At 45.7% G+C, this 27886-nt stretch overlaps 1 protein-coding gene across 1 annotated transcript in view; it reads left to right on the forward strand.

Annotated features, from left to right (window-relative positions):
* Window positions 1-27886, forward strand: part of SETD1A (SET domain containing 1A, histone lysine methyltransferase) — a 350806-nt gene that overhangs the window by 80221 nt on the left and 242699 nt on the right. The window contains exon 3 of the mRNA XM_033946630.1: window positions 18082-18180. Within this exon, the coding sequence (XP_033802521.1) occupies window positions 18082-18180 (99 nt within the window). The remainder of the gene's footprint in view (window positions 1-18081; window positions 18181-27886) is intronic.

Below are 27886 nucleotides of genomic sequence, written 5' to 3' on the forward strand. Positions count from 1 at the left end.
TTACCCCGCTTCTTAAGGAGGCTCATTGGCTCCCAGTCACACACCGTATAATTTATAAAATCTTATTACTCTCTTTTAAAATCAAACTTTCCCATCTGCCCCTATTTCTAGACAAACTGCTAATTCCTCAAAGTTCTCCCCGTATCTTACGATCTACGGACCAAAAACTCCTCTTCATCCCTTCCCTAAAAGAATCTTACTATACAAGAAAGACTAATTTTGCCATAACAGCCTCTACATTATGGAACTCTCTCCCTCAATCTCTTCGGGATGAAACTCGTTTAACTAAATTCAAAACTAATCTTAAAACTTTCCTATTCCAGGATGCCTTTAATAAATCTTAATCTTTTATATCCACTTATTTACTCATCCTTGTCCCAAAAGTTCTCCTTTATTTCTGCGCATATCTCTTATACCATGCACCCTTGTCCTTCATGTCCTATCCCTTCCCTCTATCTCATTTCCTCTAATATTATGTAACTTTTCCCTTCCTTCCCATTTCTCCTCACAGTCATGTTTGTCAGTATATGTCTAATATGTTTTCGCTAATTTTTCCAACACACCAATAACTAGTTCTTACTCTCCCATTTAAAATTTTTTTTTATTGTTAACCGGTCAGATATTTGTTTTATGATCGGGATATCAAAAATCAATAAACTTGAAACTTCAAGATCCTGAAGGGCATAGAAAAAGTAGACAGGGACAGATTTTTCAAATTGAAGGGCACCATAAGTACAAGGGGGCACTCGGAGAAATTGAAAGGGGACAGGTTTAGAACAAACGCTAGGAAGTTCTTTTTCACTCAGAGGGTGGTGGATTCATGGAACGCGCTTCCAGAGGCTGTTGTAGACAAGAAAACATTAAATGGTTTCAAAGAAGGTTTGGATAGATTCCTAGAAGAAAAAGGGATTGAAGGGTATAGATAGGTATAGGCCACTACTCAGGCAATGGGCCTGATGGGCCGCCGCGGGAGCGGACCGCTGGGCAGGATGGACCTATGGTCTTCCTCAGCAGAGGCAACTTCTTATGTTCTTATGTTCTTAAGAAATGAGTTGCTGATATTGGTTATGTTGCAGTCTTTACTACTATCACATCTTTTCTTTGGGTGGTCTCTATAATTGTCCTTCGTACATACACCACCCCCACCTTCTAGTTTAAATGCCTAAAAAAATATTGTCTAAATTTCTCTGCAAGGTTTCTTTTTCCTGCTGTAGTAATATGTAGCCCATCAGTGCAATATAGCTTCTTGTCCTTCCATGTATTTCCCCATCCTCCTATGTACCTGAAGCCTTCTTGATGACACCAGACTTTGAGCCATCTATTAAAGTCCTCTGTGTTTTTCACTCTTTGCTCCCCCTTTCCATATGCAGGCAGTATTTCAGAAAAAGCTAAAGTGTTTACAAAAGGTTTCACGCCCTCACCAAGCTCCCGAAAAGCTTTCTGTGCTGCAAGTGTGGAGTTGTTGGCCGGGTCATTTGTTCCCAGATGGATGACAACATCAGTGTTAAAATCCTTAGTTTCTTCCTTAATTATAGTCAGTATTTGCCTGGAACTCCTAGTAGCTGTGGATCCTGGAAGACATTTCACTATTTTGGTCTCCTTGCCTTGTGTTCCAAGGTTAATGCCTCTGATGAAGGAATCCCCCAACAGTAATAGTTTTCTGTTTTTGGCCTTTTTATTTGTGCTTAGGGTGTGCTTGCTCTCTTGAGTTACCTTCATTGGTTCCAGTCCCACCTCCCTTCTGTTTACTTGAGTATCGCAGTGCACTAGTGGAGTGAAGGAATTCTGTAGAGGTAATATTTGTGAAGGTGGATGTTTCTGTGTTACATGTCGCAGCCTTCCTGAGCCTACTGTGATCCATTTATTCCTGGGCTGTTTTATTCTTTGAGGTAGAGGTGGTAAGTTGGTATGATTTTGTGGAGTGATGAAAGCTGCTTTAATTGTATTCAATTCCGGTTTAAGTTTGCAGAGCTCCTCCTTAATACTAGCAAGTTGAAGACAGATGGGGCAAGCCTTAAGCCTCCAAATAGTATGTCTTGGAATTAAAGCACCACAGTGATTGCATAGAATAAAGAATCGATGAGGTTAGGAGAGACACTAACTGCATGGGTCAATGATTGGCTGAGTGGCAGACTCAGAGGGTGGTGGTTAATGGTACCCTCTCTAAAACATCGGAGGTGACCAGTGGAGTGCCGCAGGGCTCGGTCCTGGGTCCACTCCTTTTCAACATATTCATAGGGGATCTGACTCAAGGGCTTCAAGGTAAAATAACACTATTCGCCGATGACGCCAAACTATGTAATATAGTAAGTGAATGCAGTTTGCAGAATTATATGGCGCAGGACCTGCTTACATTGGAAAGTTGGTCCTCAACCTGGCAGCTAGGCTTCAATGCTAAGAAATGTAAGGTCATGCACCTCGGAAGCGGAAATCCATGCAGGACGTACTTCTTGAACGGAGAAACTTTAACTAGGACTTCAGCAGAACGAGATTTAGGAGTAATCATCAGTGCAGACATGAAAACTGCCAATCAAGTGGAGAAGGCTTCATCTAAGGCAAGGCAGATATTGGGTTGTATCAATAGAAGTTTCGTCAGCCGAAAGCCTGAAGTCATAATGCCGTTGTACAGGGCCATGGTGAGACCTCATCTGGAGTACTGTGTGCAATTCTGGAGGCCACATTACAGTAAAGATGTGCGCAGAATTGAATCGGTTCAGCGGACGGCCACCAGGATGATCTCGGGGCTCAAGGGTCTCTCGTATGAAGAGAGACTGAACAAATTGCAGCTCTACACTCTCGAGGAACGTAGGGAGAGGGGAGACATGATGTAAAAATTTAAGTACCTCACGGGACGTGTCGAAGTGGAAGATGATATTTTCTTTCTCAAGGGACCCTCGGCCACAAGAGGGCACCCGCTCAAACTCAGGGGCGGAAAATTTCATGGCGACAGCAGAAAGTATTTCTTCAAAGAGAGAGTGGTTGATCATTGGAACAAGCTTCCAGTGCAGGTGATCGAGGCAGACAGCGTGCCAGACTTTAAGAATAAATGGGATACCCATGTGGGATCCCTACGAGGGTCAAGATAAGGAAATTGGGTCATTAGGGCATAGACAGGGGGTGAGAAAGCAGAGTGGGCAGACTTGATGGGCTGTAGCCCTTTTCTGCCATCATCTTCTATGTTTCTATGTTACATGAGCTTCTGTAGAGATGTTGCCATACAGAGTTACAAAGAGGAGCTGCTGCAAGGCATTGCAATACATGGGCTCTATACAGAGTTACAAAGAGCTTCTGTGTGGTGTTGCCATACATGGGCTCTATACAGAGTTACAAAGAGCTTCTGTGTGGTGTTGCAATACAGAGTTATTAATACCGGCATGATGATGCCATAATCAGTCATCCTACTTACGTTACTGGCACATTGATCATCCTACTTATAAGCACATGTTTATATCATATCAATCGTCCTACATATATACACGTATAATACTAGGTTTACTATTGCAGCTAAATACACTCTATTTATACACCTCCTAAGGAGGTTGGCCATTTTAACTAAATATAATGTATTTACACACATTCCTGAAAATTCTAGTATGATCCATCTTTTTAGAGAGGAGCTGTCTTGTTTCATTGACAAAGCTCTCTCTATACTCTAGCCCAGTGATTCCCAACCCTGTCCTGGAGGAACACCAGGCCAATCGAGTTTTCAGGCTAGCCCTAATGAATATGCATGAGAGAGATTTGCATATGATGGAAGTGATAGGCATGCAAATTTGCTTCATGCATATTCATTAGGGCTAGCCTGAAAACCCAATTGGCCTGGTATTCCTCCAGGACAGGGTTGGGAACCACTGCTCTAGCCTACAGCTACAGATCCTGAAGAGGGAGATTGCTTCTGGAAGGGCTTGCAAAGCCCTCAAAGCATTTTTCCTAGATGTAATAAATGACTGATTCTTAGAGCAACAGGTCCAGGAACTGAAGAGGGGGAGCTATTTTAGATTTATGGCTTGATGCTCAAAATGTACCTTGTTTTTAACGTTTGATGCTAAACCAGGTCTTAACTGGTTTAGTGTACAAGCATTTTAGCTTCTGATGCACACAAAATGGCTCTACATGGTCTTTTCCATACCTTGTAGCAGCCTCTGCAAATGCTATGGAAATGTAGTACAACAAGGTCATTAATATTAAAATGAGCACTCTGGGCGATGCCCACACATTGCCAGGTGATGCATGAAATGAACCTTTAATGCTCCAAAATTAACAACAGGTCTGAAGGTGCTGGTAGCATTGAACACAATATTACATGTGTGTTAAAGGCATTTCTTGTGCATTCATTAAAAGCATATTGGCAGGTTTGTAACTGCCGATTGTATGAGAGGTGGAAGTTTAAGCCCCCCCAACCCTCCCAAACCTTCCCCCAAACAAAACCGGGATACATCCATCATACTTAAAGCGTTGGGGGGGGAGCACCATATAATGCACATGAATATTAAAAGCACATCTCATGCGTGTCTATTAAAAGCATATGTTGGTAGGTCTGGGGCTGCCGTTTGCATATGTCCTGCCAAAGCAGTGTAGAAAAAAAGTATATATATGTTGCATTTTCACATTTGCATGGTTTGTTGGTAGTTTTCTGCCCCCTTCTTCAATGGCATTGATTGACACTCATGCATGCCTACTGTGTAGCTTTTCCTGGTGCATACACACATTTATGCCTCTTTTTGTGAACTATTCTGTGCATGTAAATTGCTTTTTCCAACGACTTATCTATGGAATTTCTGCAAATCTCATTTGCATACAAAGTTTTATGAGCATCACTTGTTTATAAATTGGAAAATTTATCAGTGCTACAACGGCACATAGGATTTTAACAGGGACTTTGAACATTAAAGCCTTAGTCCTTTGTGGAATGCAGGGCATAGTATGAAAGGTAACTGGAGTGATGTCACTAAAGAAATCTATTGTAGCATTTAATTTTTGAAAGGGCAACTATGATAAAATGAGGAAAATGGTTTGAAAAGCTAATAGGATTGGTGGCAAAGGTTAGGATTTTAAATCAGGCATGGATGATGTTTAAAAATACTATCATGGAAGCCCAAACCAGATATATTCCATATATTAACAAAGGTGGAAAGAAGAGAAAATGAGAGCTGGCATGGTTAAAAGGTGATATTAAAGGGGCTGTTAGAGCCAAAAAGTATCTTTTAAGAAATGGAAACGGGATTCAAATGAAGAAAATAAGAAACAACATTAGTACTGGCAAGTTAGATGCAAAACATTGATAAAGAAGGCTAAAACAGAATATGAAGAGAAACTTTCCAAAGAGGCAAAATGTTATAGTAGTAACTTTTCAGGTACATTAGAAGCAGAAAATCTGTGAGGGAATTCATTGGTTTGTTGAATTATCAAGGAGCACTCAAAGCAGATAATGCCTTGGAGGAGCATAATCAAAAAAAGCGTCTAAGTCCCCTTTTGGCCTAAGTTCCTAAACGTTCAACCCAGAAACAGGGAAAGTGTCTACAACCAAAACAAAAGTCCATGTTTTGATTATGGCCTTCCTCTGCCTAAACGCCCAATCTCCACTACGTCTAAAAGTACACCCACACCACGTCTACACTTTTTAGCCATAATGAAACAAAAAAACGCCTAAGCCCCAAACGTCCAACAGAAGGGCTTTTAGGCGAAGGAGGAGCCAGTCCTTCGCCTAAAAGCTGGATTCTGTAACCGGTGTTTGTCAAAAACAACACCGGTTACAGAAACCCCCCCCCCCAAACAATCTAGGCAGGAGGGTGCCCAAGCCCTCCTGCCATGCCAAACCACCAAACCCCCCCCCCCCCCCCCCGACAACATCGGGGCAAGAGGGAGCCCAAGCCCTCTTGCCCCGGCCAACCTCGGCACCCCCGACTCGTTCGGGCCAGGAGGGAGCCCAAGCCCTCCTGGCCCAGGCGACTCTCTACCCCCCTCGACTCGATCGGGCCAAGAGGGAGCCCAAGCGACTCTCTATTCCCCCCCCCCCCCCCCGACTCGATCGGGCCAGGAGGGAGCCCAAGCCCTCCTGGCCCAGGCGACTCTCTACCCCCACCCCCCACTAAATTACGGGCAGGAGGGATCCCAGGCCCTCCTGCCCTCGACGAATCCCCCTCCGCCCAATGTCGGCCCCCCCAGAACCCCCGATCACCCCCCCCCCCGGCCGACCCCACAATCCCCCCACCCCCTTTCCCCATACCTGTTTTGCAGTTGGCCGGACAGACGGGTGCCCAAACCCGCCTGTCCGGCAGGCAGCCACCGGCAGAATGAAGCCGGATTGGCCCAGCCATCCCAAAGGCCCAGCATCCTCATTGAGGTCACCCATACCGAGACAACCTGTTGCACTGATGGTACCGGCTGTTGAGCCTATATTACTGGTTGTGACATCTGGGGTCCGGGCTGTTTCCTATAACTTGGGGAACTCTCAGGCCTCTTTTTTTTTTAACCAGGTTTACTATGATCTACAGGATGACATTGGTATGTAACCTTTTCCTCTTGGCAATAAAGCTCAAATGTCAGAATGGCTTCAGTTTCCAAGCTTTTTATTATGGATCACAGCACTACTCTGCTGCTGACCCAGCAAGTCACAAAACATATGCTCCTTCTGGGAAACAGTACAAAAGGAAAAATCAAACTCTCAAACCAAACCATATTACATTGCTTTCTGTTCAAAAGAATTTCCAAAATGGAAAAAAAGCTTTAGGGTTTTCAACTGGCTTCTTACAGATATCTACTGACTCAGCAGGTTGTTTACCACACAACAGCTTGTCCGTTAGCCACAGTTCTATAATATGATAAATGTCCAGTTCAGTTCTTTCCCAGCTCAGTAAAAGTAGTTCAAAGAAACTCTCCAGTAGAAATATAGCACCAAAAAGTAAGTATTCATATACAGCAGTTACATACTTTGCCATTCTGCTGTTGCAGGGTAGCTCCTGGCCATAGCTGCTAGCCAGCGTTTTTAATTAGCTACAGCAGCCTGCACGAGCTCCAGCTAGCAAACTGTCTCACTGGGAAATAGCTAATAAGTTAACAAACTCAGTCTCTCACAAAAATGTACAAACTTCCTTCAAAACAAAACTTCATAGAAGATGAACAGTCCTTTCCAGGGTTTAAGCCACCCAGGTTTGTAGCTTCAGTCACAGTTCTAGCCACAATGGTTAATCATAGCAAACTCACAGACTCAAAGTTTGCACCAGTTAATGTCCATTGCCTCTTCACCCTCACTGGGCTAAATCCTGCTTCCTGGAAGTCCATACACTCAATCTGGTCAGGTTGAAAAGTGTCTACCTCTATCTTACAGATATCCTGGTTCAGATCCTGCAGCTCTGAAGAGAGATGCCTTCTCTCTTCCACCGTCCTCCTTCTCTCGGCAGCAGACTGGCTTTTAGTATGCTCCAAACACTGCCCTCTCAGCTGGGCATGGGGGAAGGGTGCTAGCTCTCTGGCTGATTGTCTTAGTTTAGCAAGGTGTCAGGTCAAAAGCGCGCCTGGACAAAGGCGCGCGCAGACAATTGAGCGCAGCGCGGAGACGCGTGCCGAAGAAAATTACAGTTTTTAGGGGCTCTGACGGGGGGGGGGGGCGGGGGGGGGAACCCCCCAACTTTACTTAATACAGATCACGCCGCGTTGTGGGGGCATGGGGGGTTTGGGGGGTTGTAACCCCCCACATTTTACTGAAAACTTCACTTTTTCCCTGTTTTTAGGGAAAAAGTTAAGTTTCCAGTAAAATGTGGGGATTACAACCCCCCAAACCCCCCACAACGCCGCCGCAATCTGTATTAAGTAAAGTGGGGGGGCTCCCCAACAAAACCCCCCGTCGGAGCCCCTAAAAACAGTAATTTTCTTCGGTGCGCACCGACAACTCCATCTTGCGCTCAGTTGTCGGCACGCACCTTTGTCTTCCGCGATTATGTCTATGAACCGTTTAGCAACAAGGAACTTTTCCTGACCCTTTCCTAATAGAACAGGGATGCAATTATGTTTTAAAACTCCTATTAGAATTAGATCCCCTTTTACAGGGAGACAAACTCTGCTGTCTTTGTTCACCAGCCACATGCTGGCTTATCCAGCAGTAATCATCGCAGTCAGGCTCCATAACACTGAAAGCGTCGTTATCCACAAAGCCCAACACGATGAGCTTTGGTAACTGCCCCAAAAAGAGATTTTCCTGATTAGTCACACGGGCGCCGGCCGGTATGCTAAACACCTTCAACCCCACACGGTCTATTGCATACTTGGCGTTAGCTTTCAGTAGAGCTTCAGAAAAGGGTACATCAAGGAAGATAAACAAATTGCTGACAAACTAAATTCCTTCTTTGCATCCGTCTTTACGGAGGAGGATACCGCTAAAATACCAGAAGCAGTGAAAGTGTTTAGTGGAGTAATAGAAGACAGCCTCACCACAGTTGAAGTGGAGTTGGACCAGATATACTACCAGATCGACAAACTTAAAAGTGACAAATCCCCTGGACCGGATGGAATTCACCCGAGAGTCTTAAAAGAATTGAAGATTGAAATCGGAGAGTTATTGCAAAAACTCGCCAATCTGACAATCAGAACTGGACAGATACCAGATGACTGGAAGATAGCGAATGTCACGCCAATTTTCAAGAAAGGATCGAGAGGGGAACCGGGCAACTACAGACCAGTGAGCCTTACGTCTGTCCCTGGAAAGATGGTTGAAGCACTGATCAAGGATAGCATAGTCCGGCACTTAGATACACACGACTTGCTGAAACCCAGTCAACATGGGTTCAGGAAAGGGAAATCATGTTTAACGAATTTGCTTCAATTTTTTGAGACCGTGAACAAGCAAATTGATAGTGGAATGCCGGTGGACATAATTTATTTGGACTTCCAGAAAGCATTCGACAAAGTTCCGCATGAAAGACTTCTCAGGAAACTACAAAGCCATGGAATAGAGGGAGATATACAAAGGTGGATAGGCAAATGGCTGGAAAACAGGAAGCAGAGAGTGGGCATAAATGGGAAGTTCTCAGACTGGGAGAAAGTGACTAGTGGTGTGCCCCAGGGCTCGGTACTTGGGCCGATTCTATTTAATATATATATCAATGACCTGGAAGGCGGAATATCCAGTGAGATCATTAAGTTTGCAGACGACACAAAGCTATGCCGGGAAATCAGATCGCAGGAAGATAGCGAGGAACTCCAGAGCGACTTGTATCAGCTAGAGAAATGGGCAGAGCAATGGCAGATGAAGTTCAACGTGGAGAAATGCAAAGTAATGCATTTAGGTAGTAAGAATAAGGAACACGAGTATAGAATGTCAGGAGCAACTCTGGGTAAGAGCGAACAAGAAAAGGACCTGGGTGTACTGATAGATAGGACCCTGAAGCCGTCGGCACAATGTGCGGCAGCGGCAAAGAAAGCAAACAGAATGTTGGGCATGATAAAGAAAGGAATCACGAGTAGATCGGAGAAAGTCATAATGCCGCTTTATAGAGCAATGGTCAGACCACACTTGGAGTACTGTGTACAACATTGGTCTCCCAACCTAAAGAAGGATATAAAACTGCTGGAGAGGGTGCAGAGACGAGCAACGAAACTAATAAGAGGTATGGAGAAATTGGAATATGAGGAACGACTCAAGAAACTAGGATTGTTCTCCCTTGAGAAGAGGAGGCTGCGAGGGGACATGATAGAGACGTTCAAAATACTGAAAGACATCGATAAAATAGAGCAGAAAAACAAATTATTTACATTGTCCAATGTGACACGGACAAGAGGACATGGTTTGAAGCTAAGGGGTGACAAGTCCAGGACAAATGTCAGGAAGTTCTGCTTTACGCAGCGAGTGGTGGACGCATGGAATGCTCTTCCACAGGAGGTTATTAAGGAATCCACTGTGCTAGGATTCAAAGGCAAATTAGATGCACATCTCCTTATGAGAGGCATAGAGGGATATGGGTGATTAGAACAATCAGGTGTATACCTGACTGGGGCCTCCGCGTGTGCGGATCGCCGGACTCGATGGACCATGGGTCTGATCCGGAGATGGCAATTCTTATGTTCTTATGTCCCAAGCGCACTCCAGGGGCCACTTTAACTCTCTTTACAAAGAGGGCTGCGTTTAGGATAAGGAGTTTATAATTTTGGTCAGCATCATCGCTCATTAAACAGAAAGAGTTTTTGTTACGAGACAGTTTTATTTTAAGATCTACGCCGTTGATGAGTAGCTTTTCTTGAAAAAATAGATCGCTATGTAAATGTCCCAACAGTTCCACCTTGTGGCTAGATGCTGTAAAGTGAGCCCTTTCGGTAAAACCCACATTACGTGCACCTATATCTCTAACGTGATGTTCGGCTGTATCTTTATAAAACAGGCCGCTTGTGAACTGTGATTTGAGGGCTCCTTCACCATAATTGAGGATCAGCTCTATGAGGGCTCTGTAGGGGTAACAGTTATTACTCTGACTAATCAGCTGGTCTCCCAGGGTAACATCCAATTGGCTAAAAATAGATGCAATCGGGTAGTTTACCAGGGCTACTTTGGCGGCTGCGCCAATGTCTGAACCGTCGTCTTTCACAATTTTACAGGTCAGATGCAGGAGAGTGTTGTTTAAATCAATGTAGTCTTCACTGTGCCCCGCTATGTAGAAGTCCAAAGGTGCTGTTTCCGATAAAGCTGATATGGTGGTATTTCCACATAGATGCTTTTTTCGATACTGGTTTGGGTTGGGGATAGCTCAAACAGATCTAGTTCTGATTTAATGCATTCTTCAGAGCCGTTGTGTACAAAAGCCATGGTTTTTTTTAGAATATATCACGTTTCGTAGAACGGGTCCTTCTCTTCTTGGATCCGCTGGATAGCTTCTGTGATTTGTTACCTTGGGATTTCTTTCTTTTAAAAGATTTTGGAGGTCCTTGCAGAATCTCTTGAGGATGGGTCCTCTTTCTTTTAACAGCACGTCTAACCACAGCCAGTCCTGACCCCGCCTGCTCTGCGGAATGGTTTATTTTATTTAGAACGGTTATTGCGACATGGCCCATGACATCTTTAGCTATGTTTTTTGCGGCTCCTTTCACATGTGGTTTAATAATTTCAAAACCCCTTCTCAAAAGCGGTATTGCTTTTCTAAAGAGACTACGAAATACGCCACCTACACTGGCACTGTACATGACAGGGGCCCCGTGATATCCTGAAAGTCCATAACCGGCTTGTGCTGTGTAATAATTTTTGTATGCTTTGGGGTCTCCGTAATCTTTAGACACCAACATTTTAAAACACAACAGTCTTCCTGGTCGCAGGTGAAGCTTAAGGATCACCTTCCCATAACGAAATGAGACGTTCCTGTTCTGATCCGTCTTTATTTCAAATGTGATGGTGTCGATGTGCTGCATGTTCACAGGTACATAGTGCGGTTTATCGTACGTGAGGGTGATGAACTTATCCGCTGACCCTAGAGCTGGAACACAGTGCAACAGTTGTACAAAATGGTCACTTACTAACTGGTGCTCTACAATATCGTTGTACACGTAGAGGGTATTAAAGCCGGCATCGATATTTGCTGGAAAATGAGAATGCCTTGTATTAACGTTAGCCTTTACCCCCAAAATGGTTGCCAAATCACCCCCTGCAGAAATAACAGACTTATCCTCTGATTTTACATGAATTCTTCGTGTATTGGGGTCATATATGATTCTCGGCGGTCTCTCAGTCTCATAGACGCTTCTAATGTCATGATTCATGGTTTCCAATAACCTCCCCATGGTCGCATAATATCCTCTCTGGATTGTAAATTGGTGTACATTTCCTTCTCCAGAGGTGACAACGTACTTTATGTCTTCCTTAATATTTTCCCAAGTATGTGGGTATTGTATTTCCACCAGCCCCGCTTCCCACGGACCCTGTAAGTCCAAAGGCCTAGCTATTTGTATGGTAAAATTAGAGCTGGTATTATGGGGAAACATAGCTGCCGAAGCATTGCTAGGCAATGTGATATAAAAGCCACCGTCATTCATTTTTTTTTTTCTCTCTCTCTCTCTGTGCTGCTTCAAAAGACAAAATCAGATGTCTTGAATCTCAGAGGCCTTCACCCAACTGTTAAATTTATCAGGCCACCCCTTCCATTTCATGAGACAAATTTTGTTTTTACCCCCTCCTTTTATCTTTAGAACCTTTTCGATATGGTATATTCTGTCCTGTAGGGGCCTTACTTTTAGTAATTCTTCAGGATAAAAAGAACCTTGTATAGCTTCGCTATCGTAATCCTGTATCTTGTATGTTGTTCTTTGACCCCTGTTTAAAACATCTTTTATTATAAATATCTCATCCGTCCATGACTGCTCGTAACCTTTCTCAAATTTTCCTTTAACTTTTGATAGCCTCACATGGTCTCCTTTCATTAAGAGATCCTTGGTGGGATCGCGTTTGATGTTACTGCCGTAGACTGTTTTCCAAATCTGCAAAGAGTTTGAGGGTGTCACATCTACAGGCCTCGCCTGTATCGTTCTGTGAAAACTATAATTATAGCTTTGCACTATAGCCTGTAGGACGTCTTGATAAGTAAAGGTATTATGGGCTGTAAAATATCTCCACATTTTGGATTTTAAAGTCCTGTTAAATCTTTCCACTACAGCTGCTTTAACATCATTATGGGTCACAAAATGGCTAACGCCTTTTTGTTTTAATAAATTCTTCAGAGACTTATTTAAAAATTCTTTACCCTTGTCTGTTTGAAGTTTTTCAGGTGTACGCCCTAAATTAAATATTGTTTCAAAGGCTTTGGTAACTTCGTGACCGGTTTTTGTTTTTAAACTCACGACCCATGCATATTTTGACAGGATATCTATTACTGTTAAGATGTATTTGTAACCGTTGTTATAACAGGCAAAGGCTGACATGTCGACTAAGTCATTTTGCCACTGGCTGTCAACTTCTGACACCATTGTTTTATTTCTTTTAAAATGGATTCTAGCCGGTCTGTGTAAATTGTATGCGTTTTGACCGGTGACCCAGTCTACTACGTCTTTTCTACGGACTGTAATATCGCTCTTTTTATCCGCTTGAAGTAGAGGGTTAATGCCTCCATAGCTTCCTGCCGCGTATGGATCATAATAAATTTGCTTCAATAAAGATTCTTTCATGTTCCATTCAGCTCTGACAGCTTAGCTCTAAATAAAAAAAAAATAGGTCTTAAAACTGCCTTTTTAACAGACCCCTGTTAGGTGACAGTTGTGTTTTTTTTTTTTCAGATTGTTAAGACAATAGTAGGGGGCCGGGACATGTTCAGACATGTTTAAACACACCTCCACCTCTCCCCCCCCTTGGCTTTATCAGGGGGCTGCAAGGGGCTTATCAGCTGTTACCATGACAATAGGGGAGCTGGCCCATTAACCATTAGCTCAGAATTCCTACTGAAAGTGTGTTAAAACCAGAAAAGAAAAAAAATAAATAAATGCAGCCTTTTCTGAATTGTTTCTGCCCTTGTCTGTTTTAAAAACAGGAATGTCTTTTGTTTTGTGATCTGCTCTATCCATGAGCTCTTAAAACCTGTCTTAACTAAAAAAACTGTTAAAATAGACACTTCTTTTTCTGGCCACATCATTTCTGGGGGGGTTTTGACTAAGTCTGTTTCCCCTATTTCCGCTTACGTGGTCAGAAAAGCGCATTTCCGACGCTTCATTAACATTAATCTTCTTCTTTATTTTTCACTTCTTTATCAACTTTCAGGTGCTTTAGTTAGATTGTGAGCCTTTGGGACAGTAAGGGAATTTATTAAGCACCTTTCTTACTTCTTACTTTCAATTTTAAATGTATATTTTCTTAAAACCGCTTAGAACCTAACGGATGTAGCGGTATACAAGAAATAAATTACATTACATTACATTACATTCATTTACCCTATTTCCACCTACGGAATCAGAATGTGCACTTCTGGTAGGGCAGGCACTCCCATTTCCGGTGATGTCATCAGAAAGTGCATTTCCGGGGCGGGGCATGAGGGGGCAGGGCCATGGGCAGGGGCGGGGCATGAGGGGCAGGGCCATTGGCGGGGGTGGGGCACAACCATTCATTCCTATGGGAGGGGTGGGGCATGGGTAGAGAGTGGGCGGGTGTGTGGTAGGCAGGGCTATAGAAAAGTGGGTGTGGCTGGGGCCTGGGCGGGGCTAAGGGAAAAGTGGGTATGGAGTGGGCAGGGCATGGGCAGGGTTTGGGTAAAAGTGGGCAGGGTTTAGGCGTGGTATGGGCGGAGGGTGGGCGGGGGCTTAACCCGGAAGTGAACGCTGATTGGTCGATCCTTATCTCTGACAGCTGTCAATCATTTTGACATGAGGTGTACCCATTATACTACTAATGTGATAGAACTTCTCTTGTATGAGGAAAGATTAAAGAGGTTGGTGATCTTGAACTTGGAAAAGAAACAGCTGAGAGGGAGAGATGATTGAGGTCTACAAAATCCTGATGGTATAGAATGGATAACAGTGAATCCATTTTTCACCCTTCAAACAGTACAAAAACTAGGATGGGAATACTTTTAAAACAAATAGGAGGAAATATTATTTCACTCAAAGAATAGTTAAGCTCTGGAACTTGTTGCCAGAGGATGAGGTCATAGCTAGGTTTAAGAAAGGTTTGGACAAGTTACTGGAGGAAGTATCTGAAGCATGGTCTTGAGACAGACATGGGGGAATCTACTACTTGCCCTGTATTGGTAGCATGGAATGTTGCTGCTATTTGGATTTCAACTAGGTATTGTGACCTGGATTTTCCAGTTGGAAACAGGAAACTGAGCTAGGTGGACCATTAGTCTGACCCAGTATGACTGTCCTTACTGTACATTTCCATATGATGATGGAGGAGTGGAAGAATCCTGATGGTTCCCCTTTCAATCTTCTGTATACCTTTGCTCCTGAGGCGATTGAGAGTTATTCAGTGTTTTGCACTGATGATAGTGGTCACTTAGGCAATCACCAAACCCTTTCAGGGATACTCTGCCATTAAGAAACTTTATGATGGAACAGCAGCTCCACAGCAGAAAAAAGCAGTTAGATAATGAGAGATATCACCAGAAGACAACAAGGCATGGAAAACTGTCAATCACTACAATGTGAGCATGGCGAATAAATACTTATGGTGATGAACAATTTTCTATGCCCTGCTGTATTTTGGTGATGGATATCTTGTATCAGTCTGCTTTTTTCTGCTCTTATAGATTTTGAGGATTGTCTACCATACTATTTATTTGGAGTTAACAGCTTTACCTAGCATTCTCGGTGGAGGTGTCAAGCATTCAGGCCACAATCTGATGATAATAATAATAACTTTATTCTTGTATACCGCCATACCCAGTGAGTTCTAGGCGGTTCACATTAATTAGACACGGTTACATGCAGTTAAGTATTAATTGAACAGATTTACATTAATTAAACATAGTTACGTGTATAGTTACATGTGGTACATATTATTTAAACATAGTTACTTGCAGTTAAGTATTAATTAAACAGTTTTATGTAGAGTTAAGTGTTCAATTAAATAGGGATGCGGGCAACGAAGTAGATAAAATTGGGGGGAAGGATAGAATGGATCGGGGGGGTGGGGGTGGGGCGAGATAAAGAAGGGGGGTGGGGCGGGGTTCTTTGGGGAGGGGGCAATTAATGATGTGGCTAAAGCTATGCTATGTTAGCTATAGCATCTTCTGCTTGCCCGAAAACAGGATGGCCTTTTTGTAGGATGTTCTCTAGGATCTAGTTTGCCTGGCTTCTCATTCAGTGACTTATGCTGTGGTGGAGTGCCATTGCCTATGATTCCACTACTGGATTGCAGATGTGGTTTGGAAGAAGCTCTTTATTCAGCCACTCTTTAAAGGGTGCTTGCTCTTTGAAGAGAATCTTGAAAAGTTGGTGAAGGACCTGAGGAAGGCCAGCCTCTCTGCCTTCCTGATTTGGGGAAAATGGGGTGTAGAGATCATCTGCTTCCAGAGGACACCTCAAAGGGTGGTCTCAACATTTTTCAGCCTAGACTTGGGGGGGGGAGGAGGGGGAGTCAGAGTTGGTCCTTTAATCTGTTCATGGTCCCAAGAGAGTTGGGTCTTCGAATCTTTCCAGCAGGACTCCAGCCGCCTGTCTTTCCTGATAATCTAATCTAATCCTTAGGTTTGTATACCGCATCATCTCCACGTTCGTAGAGCTCGGCACGGTTTACAGTGGAAGAAATAGGAAGGAACTACAACAGAGGGTTAGAGGTAGAAGTGTGAAGAAAATTTAGAGGACTTGGGATGCCCAGATATAAGAGTTTCCTTGATTCCTAAATTGGAGGAAGATTTACGTTTTTGTGAAAAGCCAGGTTTTCAAATGTTTGCAGAAAACTTGGAGGGAGCTCAAGTTCCAAAGAAGGGAGGTAAGGTTGTGATAAGGATGTACCAGGCTTCTCCTTGATCCTAGAATGCGTCTCTTCCAGGTTGAGTGGGCCTGCATCATCACAATCCAATGGGTGCTTGAGGTGGTTGAACATAGGTACTCTGGATTTCACTCATTACATTCCAGATGCCTGCATGGTCTCTTCGTCTGGCCTGGACCTATAGCAATAGGTGGTCGTGCTTATGCTACTACATCTGTGCAATCTGGAAATGGTAGATCCTATTCTGTAGCAGGAACACGACTAGGAAGGTATTCCTTCTATTTTATGGTCGCAGAGAAGGTTGGCTCCTTTCACCATTTTGAATCTCAAGAACATGAATGCTTGTCTGAAGGTCCAGCACTTTTGCATGGAGTCTCGGATATTTTTTGCTCATTAATCATGTCAGTGCTGCTGGGGGAGTTTTTGACCTCCCAGGTCTATCTCCATATTCCTATCGCAGCTCGCCACAGGAAGTTTCTGTACATTTGTGTGTTGGCAGCACTTTGCCCTTTGGTCTGACTGCAGTCCCTTCACACATTTCCCAGGGTGATAGTGGCTATGCACTATCCTGTGATGACCTGGCTCATTTGGGCTCTTCGGCTGAGGAGGCATTTGGTCACCTCTCAGGTTATTTCCCTTCTGGAATCTCTGGGCTGGATAGTGAACCAGACTGGTACTATCTCTGTCCCTGCAGTATCTTGGAGTCTGCTTTGACATGGCCAGGGGGATGGTGTTTCTTCCAGAGGAGCAGGTAGAGAAGCTCAATGTTCAGCTGCACAGGTTGCATGAGCTCTAGGAACCTGCTGTCTGGGATTATTTGTAGCTCCCGGGTTCCAGGGTTCCAACTGTGGAGATGATTTCCTGGACAGGGCCGGGCCTTCTTGTTGCGGTGGATTCTGGCCTTACAGGACTCTGGTTGTACTCATCCTCTCCTGTCCAAGGCAAGACTCAGTCTGGCATAGTGAGACAGTCTGGTTCACTTGTTGAGGGGAATTCTGTTGGATCTTCTTCAGTGGGTTGTGGTCACTACAGATGGAAGTCTCCTTGGTTGGGGAGCTCACTCTGTGCCAGTTGGCCTAAGGATCTTGGTCAAGCTTGGAGATGGCAGATTTATAAATAGTTCAGAGATCTTGGAGGGTTTCAGCTGCTCCTCAAAAGAAAAGTGGTCAGAGCCATAGCCGTGGCATTATCTGACATCAACAGACAGGGCAGGACCAGGAAATCAATGCCCCAGTTCAACCTTGGCAGGTGAGAAGCCTCTTTGTCTTCCCTTTTTGGCCTTTAATAGGCTACTGTTGTTCAGGATTGCAAGTCACCCTGCTAGTGACTCCGGACTGACCTCATAGACCCCAGGATATGGATCTCTGATGTCTTCTGGCCAGCGGGTCAAGGTCTGTCATGAATTCTCTTTCTGAAATGGGGAATATTTGTACATTTTGGCTCTCTTCCTGGTCCCACACTTCTTTATCATAGACATATAGTCATGATTTGCATATATATATTCCAGGTGTCTAACATTGAGTTGTCTAAGTTAATGGATGTGTATGTGTAAATGCTGGGATTTACACATGCAGATCTTGAATAGGGCTTCTAAAATAACCACCATAATGTTGTAAAATATTCTGTGCTGTTCTCCCCCTCCCCCTTCATGGACCTTGTGTTTTTACCCTTCTGCTTTCCCTCTGTCTATTCAGGATGCAAGGTATCTACCTGTAGGGGCTGTGCAAGATCCACGTCCTCGGAGGATTTGGTCCAAGCATAGAGAACTCTCTCTTCCTGTTCCTAAGTTTAAGGTAAGTGAGACCGGCCTTTAATTGAAGTGTCCTGGTAAAAGGTAGGAAGAGTATGTTCAGATTATTATAGTTTGTAAAAAAAAAAAGCAAACAAACCCCAGAGATCCTCTTCATCTTTCCACCATGGCTGATGTATCTGGTATAGGGGCTTTAGATGGGCTTCCTGGGGGTGGTGAGGAACTGGAACCTGTAGGTTGGGGAATCTAGAGATATAGGTCTTTGGATCTGAGGAATGTTCTGTAAGAGACCTTTTAGCATAACAAACATCTTTTAATTGTATGGGATCTGTCGGTACCTGTAATGGGATTGACAGCCTGTATAGATGAGAACATATAGGCGGTACTGGCAATTCTAGTGTGATAGACAACTCCTTTCCTGAACTTGCGGGTAGTCAATCCATTCTCACGAGAATTCTTGTAGGGAGCTTCATTATCATTCTTTTGCTTCACCTCTCATCCTTCTGAGTGCAGTTGTTTCTCTACAAGTGAGATAGTAGAAGCTTGTCTTTTCTGCTCTTGTTTCTTTTAATTTCAGTTTGGTCTTGTTCACTAACCATTTTTGAGGCTTTTTGGTGCTGCATGCTGACAGTTCTGGCTGTGGGAGATTGCAGATTCTAAGGTCGAGGGTCTGCTTCCAAGGGGCAGACTGCTTTGCAGTGCACCCACTTGGACAGCCTGCATCAACAGTTTGGAGGCTCAAGGACTGTTCCCTTTGGAGCAGTGCTCTTCCCAGGTTCGTCCGCAATAGGTTTGAGTGCAGGCTGAGTGGCTCCATGGTGGTTTTTCCAGGATTGGCCAACTGCTTTCCTTCTCCCATTTGCGTGCGTGCGTGAGGTCTGGTGGGGATTTAATCCCCAGTTTAGCTCCCCTGTACTGGTTTTTTGTGCTACAGCAGCCATCTTGGATTTCCCAATTTGAAAATAAAAGGCTCTACCTGCCTCAGAACACCTGGATTTTACTTAAAAACGTTTGATGGACTCCTCAGACCAGGATACTTTGGATTCATGCCAAGTTAGTGGTGGATGGCTAGCTGAGGATCTGTCCAGGAAAAAGTCCAGATTTGGGCCAGGGGGACAGCACAAGTGCGTCTTCGATGAAGCGTAGCCGTGACATGGCCACAAAATCCTAGAAATGAGCTTGTGTGCATCCAGAGGTTTCTACATTAATTCATCAGTATTATGTTTTAAGCTTACATGATTAACAAGGGCTGCGTGGAACCCTCTGGGATTGTAGCCCTGCTGGCACTGGGAATTCCCCCCCTCTCCCCCCCAGAGTGCAATTCCCCTGCAACAGTGCCATGCGCAAGATGGGGAAGTTCAGTCTGAAGATGACTGGGATGAAATACTCTATTTCTTTAGCAACTTTCCAGACCGGTATAGGTATCTTACAAGCGGGTATATATCTCATGACCAGCAGGTAGAGACTGAAACAAAACTGTGGAATAGTACATAATAGGTGCCTTTCTCTATTCCTATCAGTCTTCTTTCATTCTCAGCAGGTGTGAGGAGCTGTACCCTTCTCCCTTGGTTATGGCTATTGGAATTTGTTTAGTGATCCTGGTCCCCGTTTTTGTGCTGTATTGAGCTTGGGTGGGCCCTGTTTGGGGGTGTCAGACCCGGTGGGTCTCGTACTGGGTCCCTCCCCCCTTTCCTCCACCTCCCAAACATTTTTTTAGAAGTGCCTCAGCAGTAAGCCTTGCCCCCTAATTCAAGCAAGGTATACTGCTTTGAGAGCCAGTGGAGTCTGTTCTGTAAAAAATAAAAAAAAATCCTGAAGTGCCGGTCTGAAGGGTTGCTTTCCATTTAAATTTGCTGTAAATTACTGTATTTTTCAACTAACTGGCCCTTTTTTCTTCTAGCTAGGTCACGTATGGAGTAATTGAGCACTTCTCAGAAGAAGAGGTGCTCAATTTGGTCCAGACGCGAGGCACTTGCAGTCGGCCTGAAAACAGCTGTTCGGGCCGGTGCGGTGGAGGAGCCTCGTCGGCAGCAGGTGCCGGCGTCCAGGGCTCCCCACCGCTAGTGCCTTGCGAGCGGGCAGCGGTTTGCAGGGAACCGCGTTCTTCCCCTGTCATCAACGGATGGATTTCCTATCAGTTGTTTCTTTCACAGCTGATGCTGACTTTTGCCTGCTTTAGCAGTTGGGACAGTTCAGGCTTCCCAGCCGCTACAGGCCCTGGAGGGGTTGTTTTGGGTGGGAACTTTGCCATTTTTACAGACAGGCCCTTCCATTTTATCTGCAACCTCAGGTGACAGGGGTAGGTTTCTGCTGGGTCCCCTGCTGTGACAGGGAGTCCCATGGGACCCCTGGGAGTTTTTCCCCTGATTTAATTTTTGCTTTGTGCAGAGCCTATTTTCAGGTGGCTGGGGGTCCCGCGTGCATCTTTGGCATCCCCTCTTCCTTCTCCTTCGTCCAAGCGCCTGAAGGTGGCTTGGGATGAGGATTTGTGATCGGAGGAACGTGTCGGCCTGGATGAGGACCTGGACTCTTTTGAGGAATTCCAGGATCCTCTTGAGGGAATGGCCACTGGTGGCGGGGCGTCGGGTTTTCCACTTTCTGGTGAAGAGGCGTCTGGTGTGCCTTTTTCAGAGGAATGAGTTGCCGGAACTGATTCAGCAGGTCTCGGTACTGCGTTTTGAAGAGGCGCCACCGGAGACCCTGCGTGTGGGGTACCCTCTTCTTAGGGAGATCAGCGCTACTTCCCACTCTCTTCTATGCATCAGAATTTTCAGGATATCGTCCTGGCTCAATGGACTACGCCGGAGGCATAGTTTCAGTTGGCGTGAGCTATGGCTCATTTGTATCCCATCCCGGAGGGGGATAGGGCTACCTTGAAGTCGTCAGTGGTGGGCGTGGTGGTCTCAGCGATTGCTAAGTGGCATACCGTGTCGTTGAGGGTGGTTCTCCCTTACAGGACTCTGAGGAGCGTAAGTTGGAGACCATTCATAAACAGAATTTTGATGTTTTGGCCTTGGGGGTCCAGGCGGCTATTTGTGGGGGGGCTGGTGGTTCGTGCCATTTTTCGGTGGGCTGAGGGCATCCTGGATTGCGAGTCTGATGACTGGGCCTTGGTGGTTCAGGGGGTGGCAAAGATTGAGATGGCTGCCTCGTTCCTCTCGGATGCCCTTTATGACTTGGTGCGGACGTCTGCCAAGTCTATGGCTTTTGGAGTAGCTGCGTGTTGTACCTTTCAGGGGTCTTTTTTATTTGGAGATGATTTGAATAAGTTGGTTCAGACTCTGACGGATTCTAAAGTGCCCTGCCTGCCTGAGGACTGTGCCTGCCCGGCAGCTTGGAGTGGCAGTGCCTGGGGGCATCTGCAGGAGTTCCGCAGATACCGCCCTAAGCATGGGGCTGTTACTTTTCCGACTTTGGGGTTTTCCCAGGGTTGCTTTTATCAATGCATGCAGTCCTGTCGGGGGGCTGGGAATCCCTCCACCGGTTTCCCTGCTGCCCGACCTGCCCAATGACTCCTTGCCGGTGCCCCCTCTGGTTCCAGTGTGTGCCTGGCTGCATGAGTTTTTTTTCCCAAATGGGCCGCAATCTTGTCCAATCAGTGGACCCTGGAGATGGTACGAGATAGATATGCTCTGGAGTTTGCCTGCTCTGCCAGATCATTTTCTAGCTTCTCTGTGTCAGGCAGCATGGAAGATGCAGGCCTTTTGCCAGATCCTTCAACGCTTGCTAGATCTCAAAGCGATTGTTCCAGTTCCCCCTCAGGAGTGCGGCACCGGCAGGTACTCAATTTATTTTGTGGTGCCCAAGAAGGAAGGATCTTTCGGCTCATCTTAGATTTGAAAGGGATCAACAGGGCTCTCAAAATTCCCTCTTTTCGCATGGAGACACTGAGGTCTGTCATTCTGGTGGTTCAGTGGGGAAGTTTCTGACTTATCTCGATCTACTTGCATGTTCCAAATCAGGTCTCCCATCAGCTCTTCCTTCGCTTTGCAATCTTGGGTCAGTACTATCAATTCTGTGTGCTTCTTTTTGGTCTGCCCACCACTCCCCGGATGTTCACCAAGGTTATGGTGGTCATCGTGGTGGCCTTGCGGACAGAGGGCATTCTGATGCATCCCTACCTGGATGACTGGTTGATTCGAGCAAAGTCGTTTCAGGAGAGCACCCAGGTCATGGCTCGGGTGGTGGAGATTCTGCAGTCGCTGGGATGGATGGTCAACCTTTCCAAAAGTTGGTTGGCCCCATCTCAGCGTTTGGAGTACCTTGAGGTTCTGTTCGACACCTCCTTGAGGAAGGTCTCCTCCCAGAGGCCCGGCTAAGCAAATTGCAATCTCAGATTCACCTGCTTATGGTGTCCTCGGGCGCAGGATTTCCTCCAAGTCTTGGGGTCGATGGCGGCTTCCCTAGACGTTGTGAGGTGGGCGCGGGCCCACATGCATCCTCTTCAGTATGCTCTGCTTTGGAGGTGGTCGCCCCAGAGGCACGTTCTGGATCTCCCTGTTCCTCTGTGGGGCTTGGTGCGGTGCAGTCTTCATTGGTGGCTCCAGACCTCCCATCTTGTTCAAGGGACAAGTCTGGATCAACCACAGTGGACAGTGCTTTTCACGGATTCCAGTCTCCTCGGTTGGGGAGCTCAGTGTCTAGGTCACTCAGCTCAGGACACCTGGTCCATGGAGAAGGCGTCCTGGTCGATCAGTGCTCTGGAGACCAGAGCCGTCTGTCTGGCGCTGTTAACCTTCTGCTTCTTCTTGATGGGCAAGTCAGTCGGGGTTCTGTCGGACAATGCCATGGTGGTGGCCTATGTCAGTCGTCAGGGGGGCACCAAGAGCACTCAAGTGGTGCAGGAGGTGGCTCTGCTCATGGTCTGGGTAGAGTCTCGCCTTTAGGACATCTTGGCTTCCCACATAGCCAGAGTGGAGAATGTTCAAGCGGACTTACTCAGTCGTCACGTGCTAGATCCTGGAGAGTGGTGTCTAAGCCACGTGGCCTTTCAGTTGATAGTGCAGTCTTGGGGTTAGCCCCTCATGGACCCTGATGGCCACAAGTGTCAATGCCAAAATGCCCCACTTCATTCGTTTCAGAGATGGTCAAGCCGAGGGCCTGGATGCTCTGGTTCAACCATGGCCAACGGAGGGGCTATTGTATATGTTCCTTCCGTGACCATTAGTGGTCCTTGAATCTAATGGGTTACAGGATCCGAGGCAACATGGCTTTACAAAAGGTAAATCGTGCCAAACGAACCTGATTGAATTTTTTGATTGGGTGACCAGAGAGCTGGATCGAGGACATATGCTAGATGTAATTTATTTGGATTTCAGCAAAGCCTTTGATACAGTTCCTCATAGGAGGCTGTTGAACAAACTTGAAGGGCTGAAGTTAGGACCCAAAGTGGTGAACTGGGTCAGAAACTGGCTGTCGGACAGACGCCAGAGGGTGGTGGTTAATGGAAGTCGCTCGAAGGAAGGAAAGGTGACTAGTGGAGTCCCTCAGGGTTCGGTGCTGGGGCCAATCCTGTTCAATATGTATGTAAGTGACATTGCTGAAGGGTTAGAAGGAAAAGTGTGCCTTTTTGCAGATGATACCAAGATTTGTAACAGAGTAGACACCGAAGAGGATCTGCAAAAGTTAGAGGAATGGTCTAATGCCTGGCAACTAAAATTCAATGCAAAGAAATGCAGAGTAATGCATTTGGGGATTAATAATAGGAAGGAACCGTATATGCTGGGAGGAGAGAAGCTGATATGCACGGACGGGGAGAGGGACCTTGGGGTGATAGTGTCCGAAGATCTAAAGGTGAAAAAACAGTGTGACAAGGCAGTGGCTGCTGCCAGAAGGATTCTGGGCTGTATAAAGAGAGGCGTAGTCAGTAGAAGAAAGAAGGTGTTGATGCCCCTGTACAGGTCATTGGTGAGGCCCCACTTGGAGTATTGTGTTCAGTTTTGGAGACCGTATCTGGCGAAAGACGTAAGAAGACTTGAGGCGGTCCAGAGGAGGGCGACGAAAATGATAGGAGGCTTGCACCAGAAGACATATGAGGAGAGACTGGAAGCCCTGAATATGTATACCCTAGAGGAAAGGAGAGACAGGGGAGATATGATTCAGACGTTCAAATACTTAAAGGGTATTAACGTAGAACAAAATCTTTTCCAGAGAAAGGAAAATGGTAAAACCAGAGGACATAATTTGAGGTTGAGGGGTGGTAGATTCAGGGGCAATGTTAGGAAATTCTACTTTACGGAGAGGGTGGTGGATGCCTGGAATGCGCTCCCGAGAGAGGTGGTGGAGAGTAAAACTGTGACTGAGTTCAAAGAAGCGTGGGATGAACACAGAAGATTTAGAATCAGAAAATAATATTAAAGATTGAACTAGGCCAGTTACTGGGCAGACTTGTACGGTCTGTGTCTGTGTATGGCCGTTTGGAGGAGGATGGGCAGGGGAGGGCTTCAATGGCTGGGAGGGTGTAGATGGGCTGGAGTAAGTCTTAACAGAGATTTCGGCAGTTGGAACCCAAGCACAGTACCGGGTAAAGCTTTGGATTCTCGCCCAGAAATAGCTAAGAAGAAAAAAAAAAAAAAAAAATTTTAAATTGAATCAGGTTGGGCAGACTGGATGGACCATTCGGGTCTTTATCTGCCATCATCTACTATGTTACTATGTTACTATGTTACTATGGCCAGAGTTCTACTCCATATTGTTCGTCACCTGGGCCTTGTGGTTCTGGTGGCTCCGGATTGGCCCCAGCATCCGTGGTATGCGGATCTGGTGCAGCATCTGGTGTCGGATCCTCTTCCTCTGCCTCTTTCGTCCGATCTTCTGACTCAGGCCCCATTCCCCTGTTCGATCAGAGTCTCTTTTGTCTTAAGGCTTGGCTCTTAAAAGGGAACACCTAGGTAAGGAGAGGTATTCAGATAAAGTGATCTCCACCCTCATGGGGTCCCGGAGGTGACTTTGTTGGCAGTTATTTGGTGTACCTTCCAGAGTATTGTTTCCGTGGTCCCGGAGACTTGCCATCTCGGCTTTTGTGCAGGTTTGGTGTATCTCTGAGGACTGGTGTGGGGCACGTTGAGTGGTCTTTTTTCGCGCTTCCCTGCCTGACATCTTGGAGTTCTTCCAGGATGGCCTGGACAGTGGCCTGGCTTGGTCTTCTCTCCAGGTTCAGCTGGTGGCCTTGTCAGCATTTCATGGGTTGTTATGAGGTCAGCGGCTGACTGCCATTCCTGATGTCGTTCGCTTCTTGCAGGCGGCCAAATCGCTCAAGCCTCCCATGCGACCGTCTTTTTCCTCTTGAGATTTGATTCTGGTCCTGTCCTGGCTAGTGAGCCCCCCTTTTGAGCCTTTGGGAGCCTGCTCTTTGAAGGACGTTAAGGCGGTCTTCTTGGTGGCTATTACTGTTGCTAGACGTGTTTCGGAGCTGCAGGCTCTCTCTTGTAGGTCTCCCTTCTTGGAGTTTTCTAGGGAGCGGGTAGTGTTGAGTGAGGCCTGTTCCTTCTTTTCTGCCAAAGGTAGTTTCTCCTTTTCATGTCAATCATAGAAACATAGTAACATAGTAGATGACAGCAGATAAAGACCCGAATGGTCCATCCAGTCTGCCCAACCTGATTCAAATTAAATTTTTAATTTTTTCTTAGCTATTTCTGGGCAAGAATCCTAAAGCTCTACCCGGTACTGTGATTGGGTTCCAACTGCTGAAAACTCAGTTAAAACCTACTCCAGCCCATCTACACTCTTCCCAGTCACTGAAGCCCTCCCCAGCCCATCCCCCACCAAACGGCCATACACAGACCGTGCAAATCTGCCCAGTACTGGCCTTAGTTCAATATTTAATATTATTTTCTGATTCTAGATCCTCTGTGTTCATCCCATGCTTCTTTGAACTCAGTCACAGTTTTACTCTCCACCACCTCTCTCGGGAGCGCATTCCAGGCATCCACCACCCTCTCCGTAAAGTAGAATTTCCTAACATTGCCCCTGAATCTACCACCTCTCAACCTCAAATTATGTCCTCTGGTTTTACCATTTTCCTTTCTCTGGAAAAGATTTTGTTGTACGTTAATACCCTTCAAGTATTTGAACGTCTGAATCATATCTCCCCTGTCCCTCCTTTCTTCTAGGGTATACAAATTCAGGGCTTCCAGTCTCTCCTCATACGTCTTCTGGCGCAAGCCTCCTATCATTTTTGTTGCCCTCCTTTGGACTGCCTCAAGTCTTCTTATGTCCTTCACCAGATACAGTCTCCAAAACTGAACACAATACTCCAAGTGGGGCCTCACCAATGACCTGTACAGGGGCATCAACACCTTCTTCCTTCTATTGACTACGCCTTTCTTTATACAGCCCAGCATCCTTCTGGCAGCAGCCACTGCCTTGTCACACTGTTTTTTCGCCTTTAGATCTTTGGACACTATCACCCCAAGGTCCCTCTCCCCGTCCTTGCATATCAGCTTCTCACCTCCCAGCATATACGGTTCCTTCCAATTATTAATCCCCAAATGCATTACTCTGCATTGAATTTTAGTTGCCAGGCAGTAGACCATTCCTCTAACTTTTGCAGATCCTTTCTCATATTTTCCACTCCCTCTTCGGTGTCTACTCTGTTACAAAGCTTGGTATCATCTGCAAAAAGGCATACTTTTCCTTCTAACCCTTCAGCAATGTCACTCACAAACATATTAATCAGGCAGTGGTCCTCCCGGTGTTGGGTAATCGGGAGAGATTTTCTGAGCAGAAACAGTTGCGCAAGCGTAGATGTCTGTTGGGTTCTTCGCTCTTATGTGCAGAGGACCCATGAGTTCAGGAAATCGGATCATCTCTTTGTCCTTCTTGTGGGTCCTTGTAAGGAGGTTGGCGCTTCCAAGGATACCATTGCGCATTGGATCAAAGAGACTATTGCATCCGCATATCTTCAGAAAAAGCCTGTTCTGGAATTTCTCAAGGCTCATTTCACTTGGGGTCAGGCGGCATCTTGGGCTGAGTCTTTGCTAGTGCCTCCGGGGGACATTTGTAAGACTGCTGTTTGGTCTTCCTTGTATTCCTTTGTCAGACACTACTGTGCGGACATTCAGGTGCGTCGGGACGCGGTGTTCGATGAGCGTGTTCTGGTGTCGGCCCTTTGGGGGTCCTACCCATGATGGGGACTGCTTTGGTACATCCCGCTTGTTAGATACCTATTCTGGTCTGGAGAGTTGCTAAAGAAGGAGAAATTAGGTTCTTACCTGCTAATTTACTTCCTTTTAGCCTCTCCAGATCGGTATAGGACCCCACCCTGTCTATTGTTGTGTTGTTCTTGTGGCTGTTGTACATGCAGTTTTTGATTTTTCTGTGGCTTCTAGTATTTTTCTAGGGTCGGGGAGAATTGAAGAACAGCGGCTGTGGCTTGGCTGGCATAGCTGGTGAGCTGTGGGGATATTTTCTTGCTGGGATCTCTCCTTTGCATTTTCCAACAGCATTTGGTTATATTAGTTGTTATTCCTGTTCGGGGTCTTGTTTATTTCTTTTTCAAGTTCTTAATTCTGCTTGGCTATTTGGCAGACTGATAGGAATAGGGAAAGGCACCTATTATGTACTATTCCACAGTTTTGACCTGCTGATCATGATGAGATATATACCCACTTGTAAGATACCTATACCGGTCTGGAGAGGCTAAAAGAAAGTAAATTAGCAGGTAAGAACCTAACTTCTCTTTTGATGCCTTTACTCTCCCAGTCAGGGTTTTCTGTATCAGGCGATGCTCCTTCATCTCTAAGGGGGGC

The sequence above is a fragment of the Geotrypetes seraphini genome, chromosome 5, assembly GCF_902459505.1.
Source record: "Geotrypetes seraphini chromosome 5, aGeoSer1.1, whole genome shotgun sequence".
Lineage (NCBI taxonomy): Eukaryota > Metazoa > Chordata > Amphibia > Gymnophiona > Dermophiidae > Geotrypetes > Geotrypetes seraphini.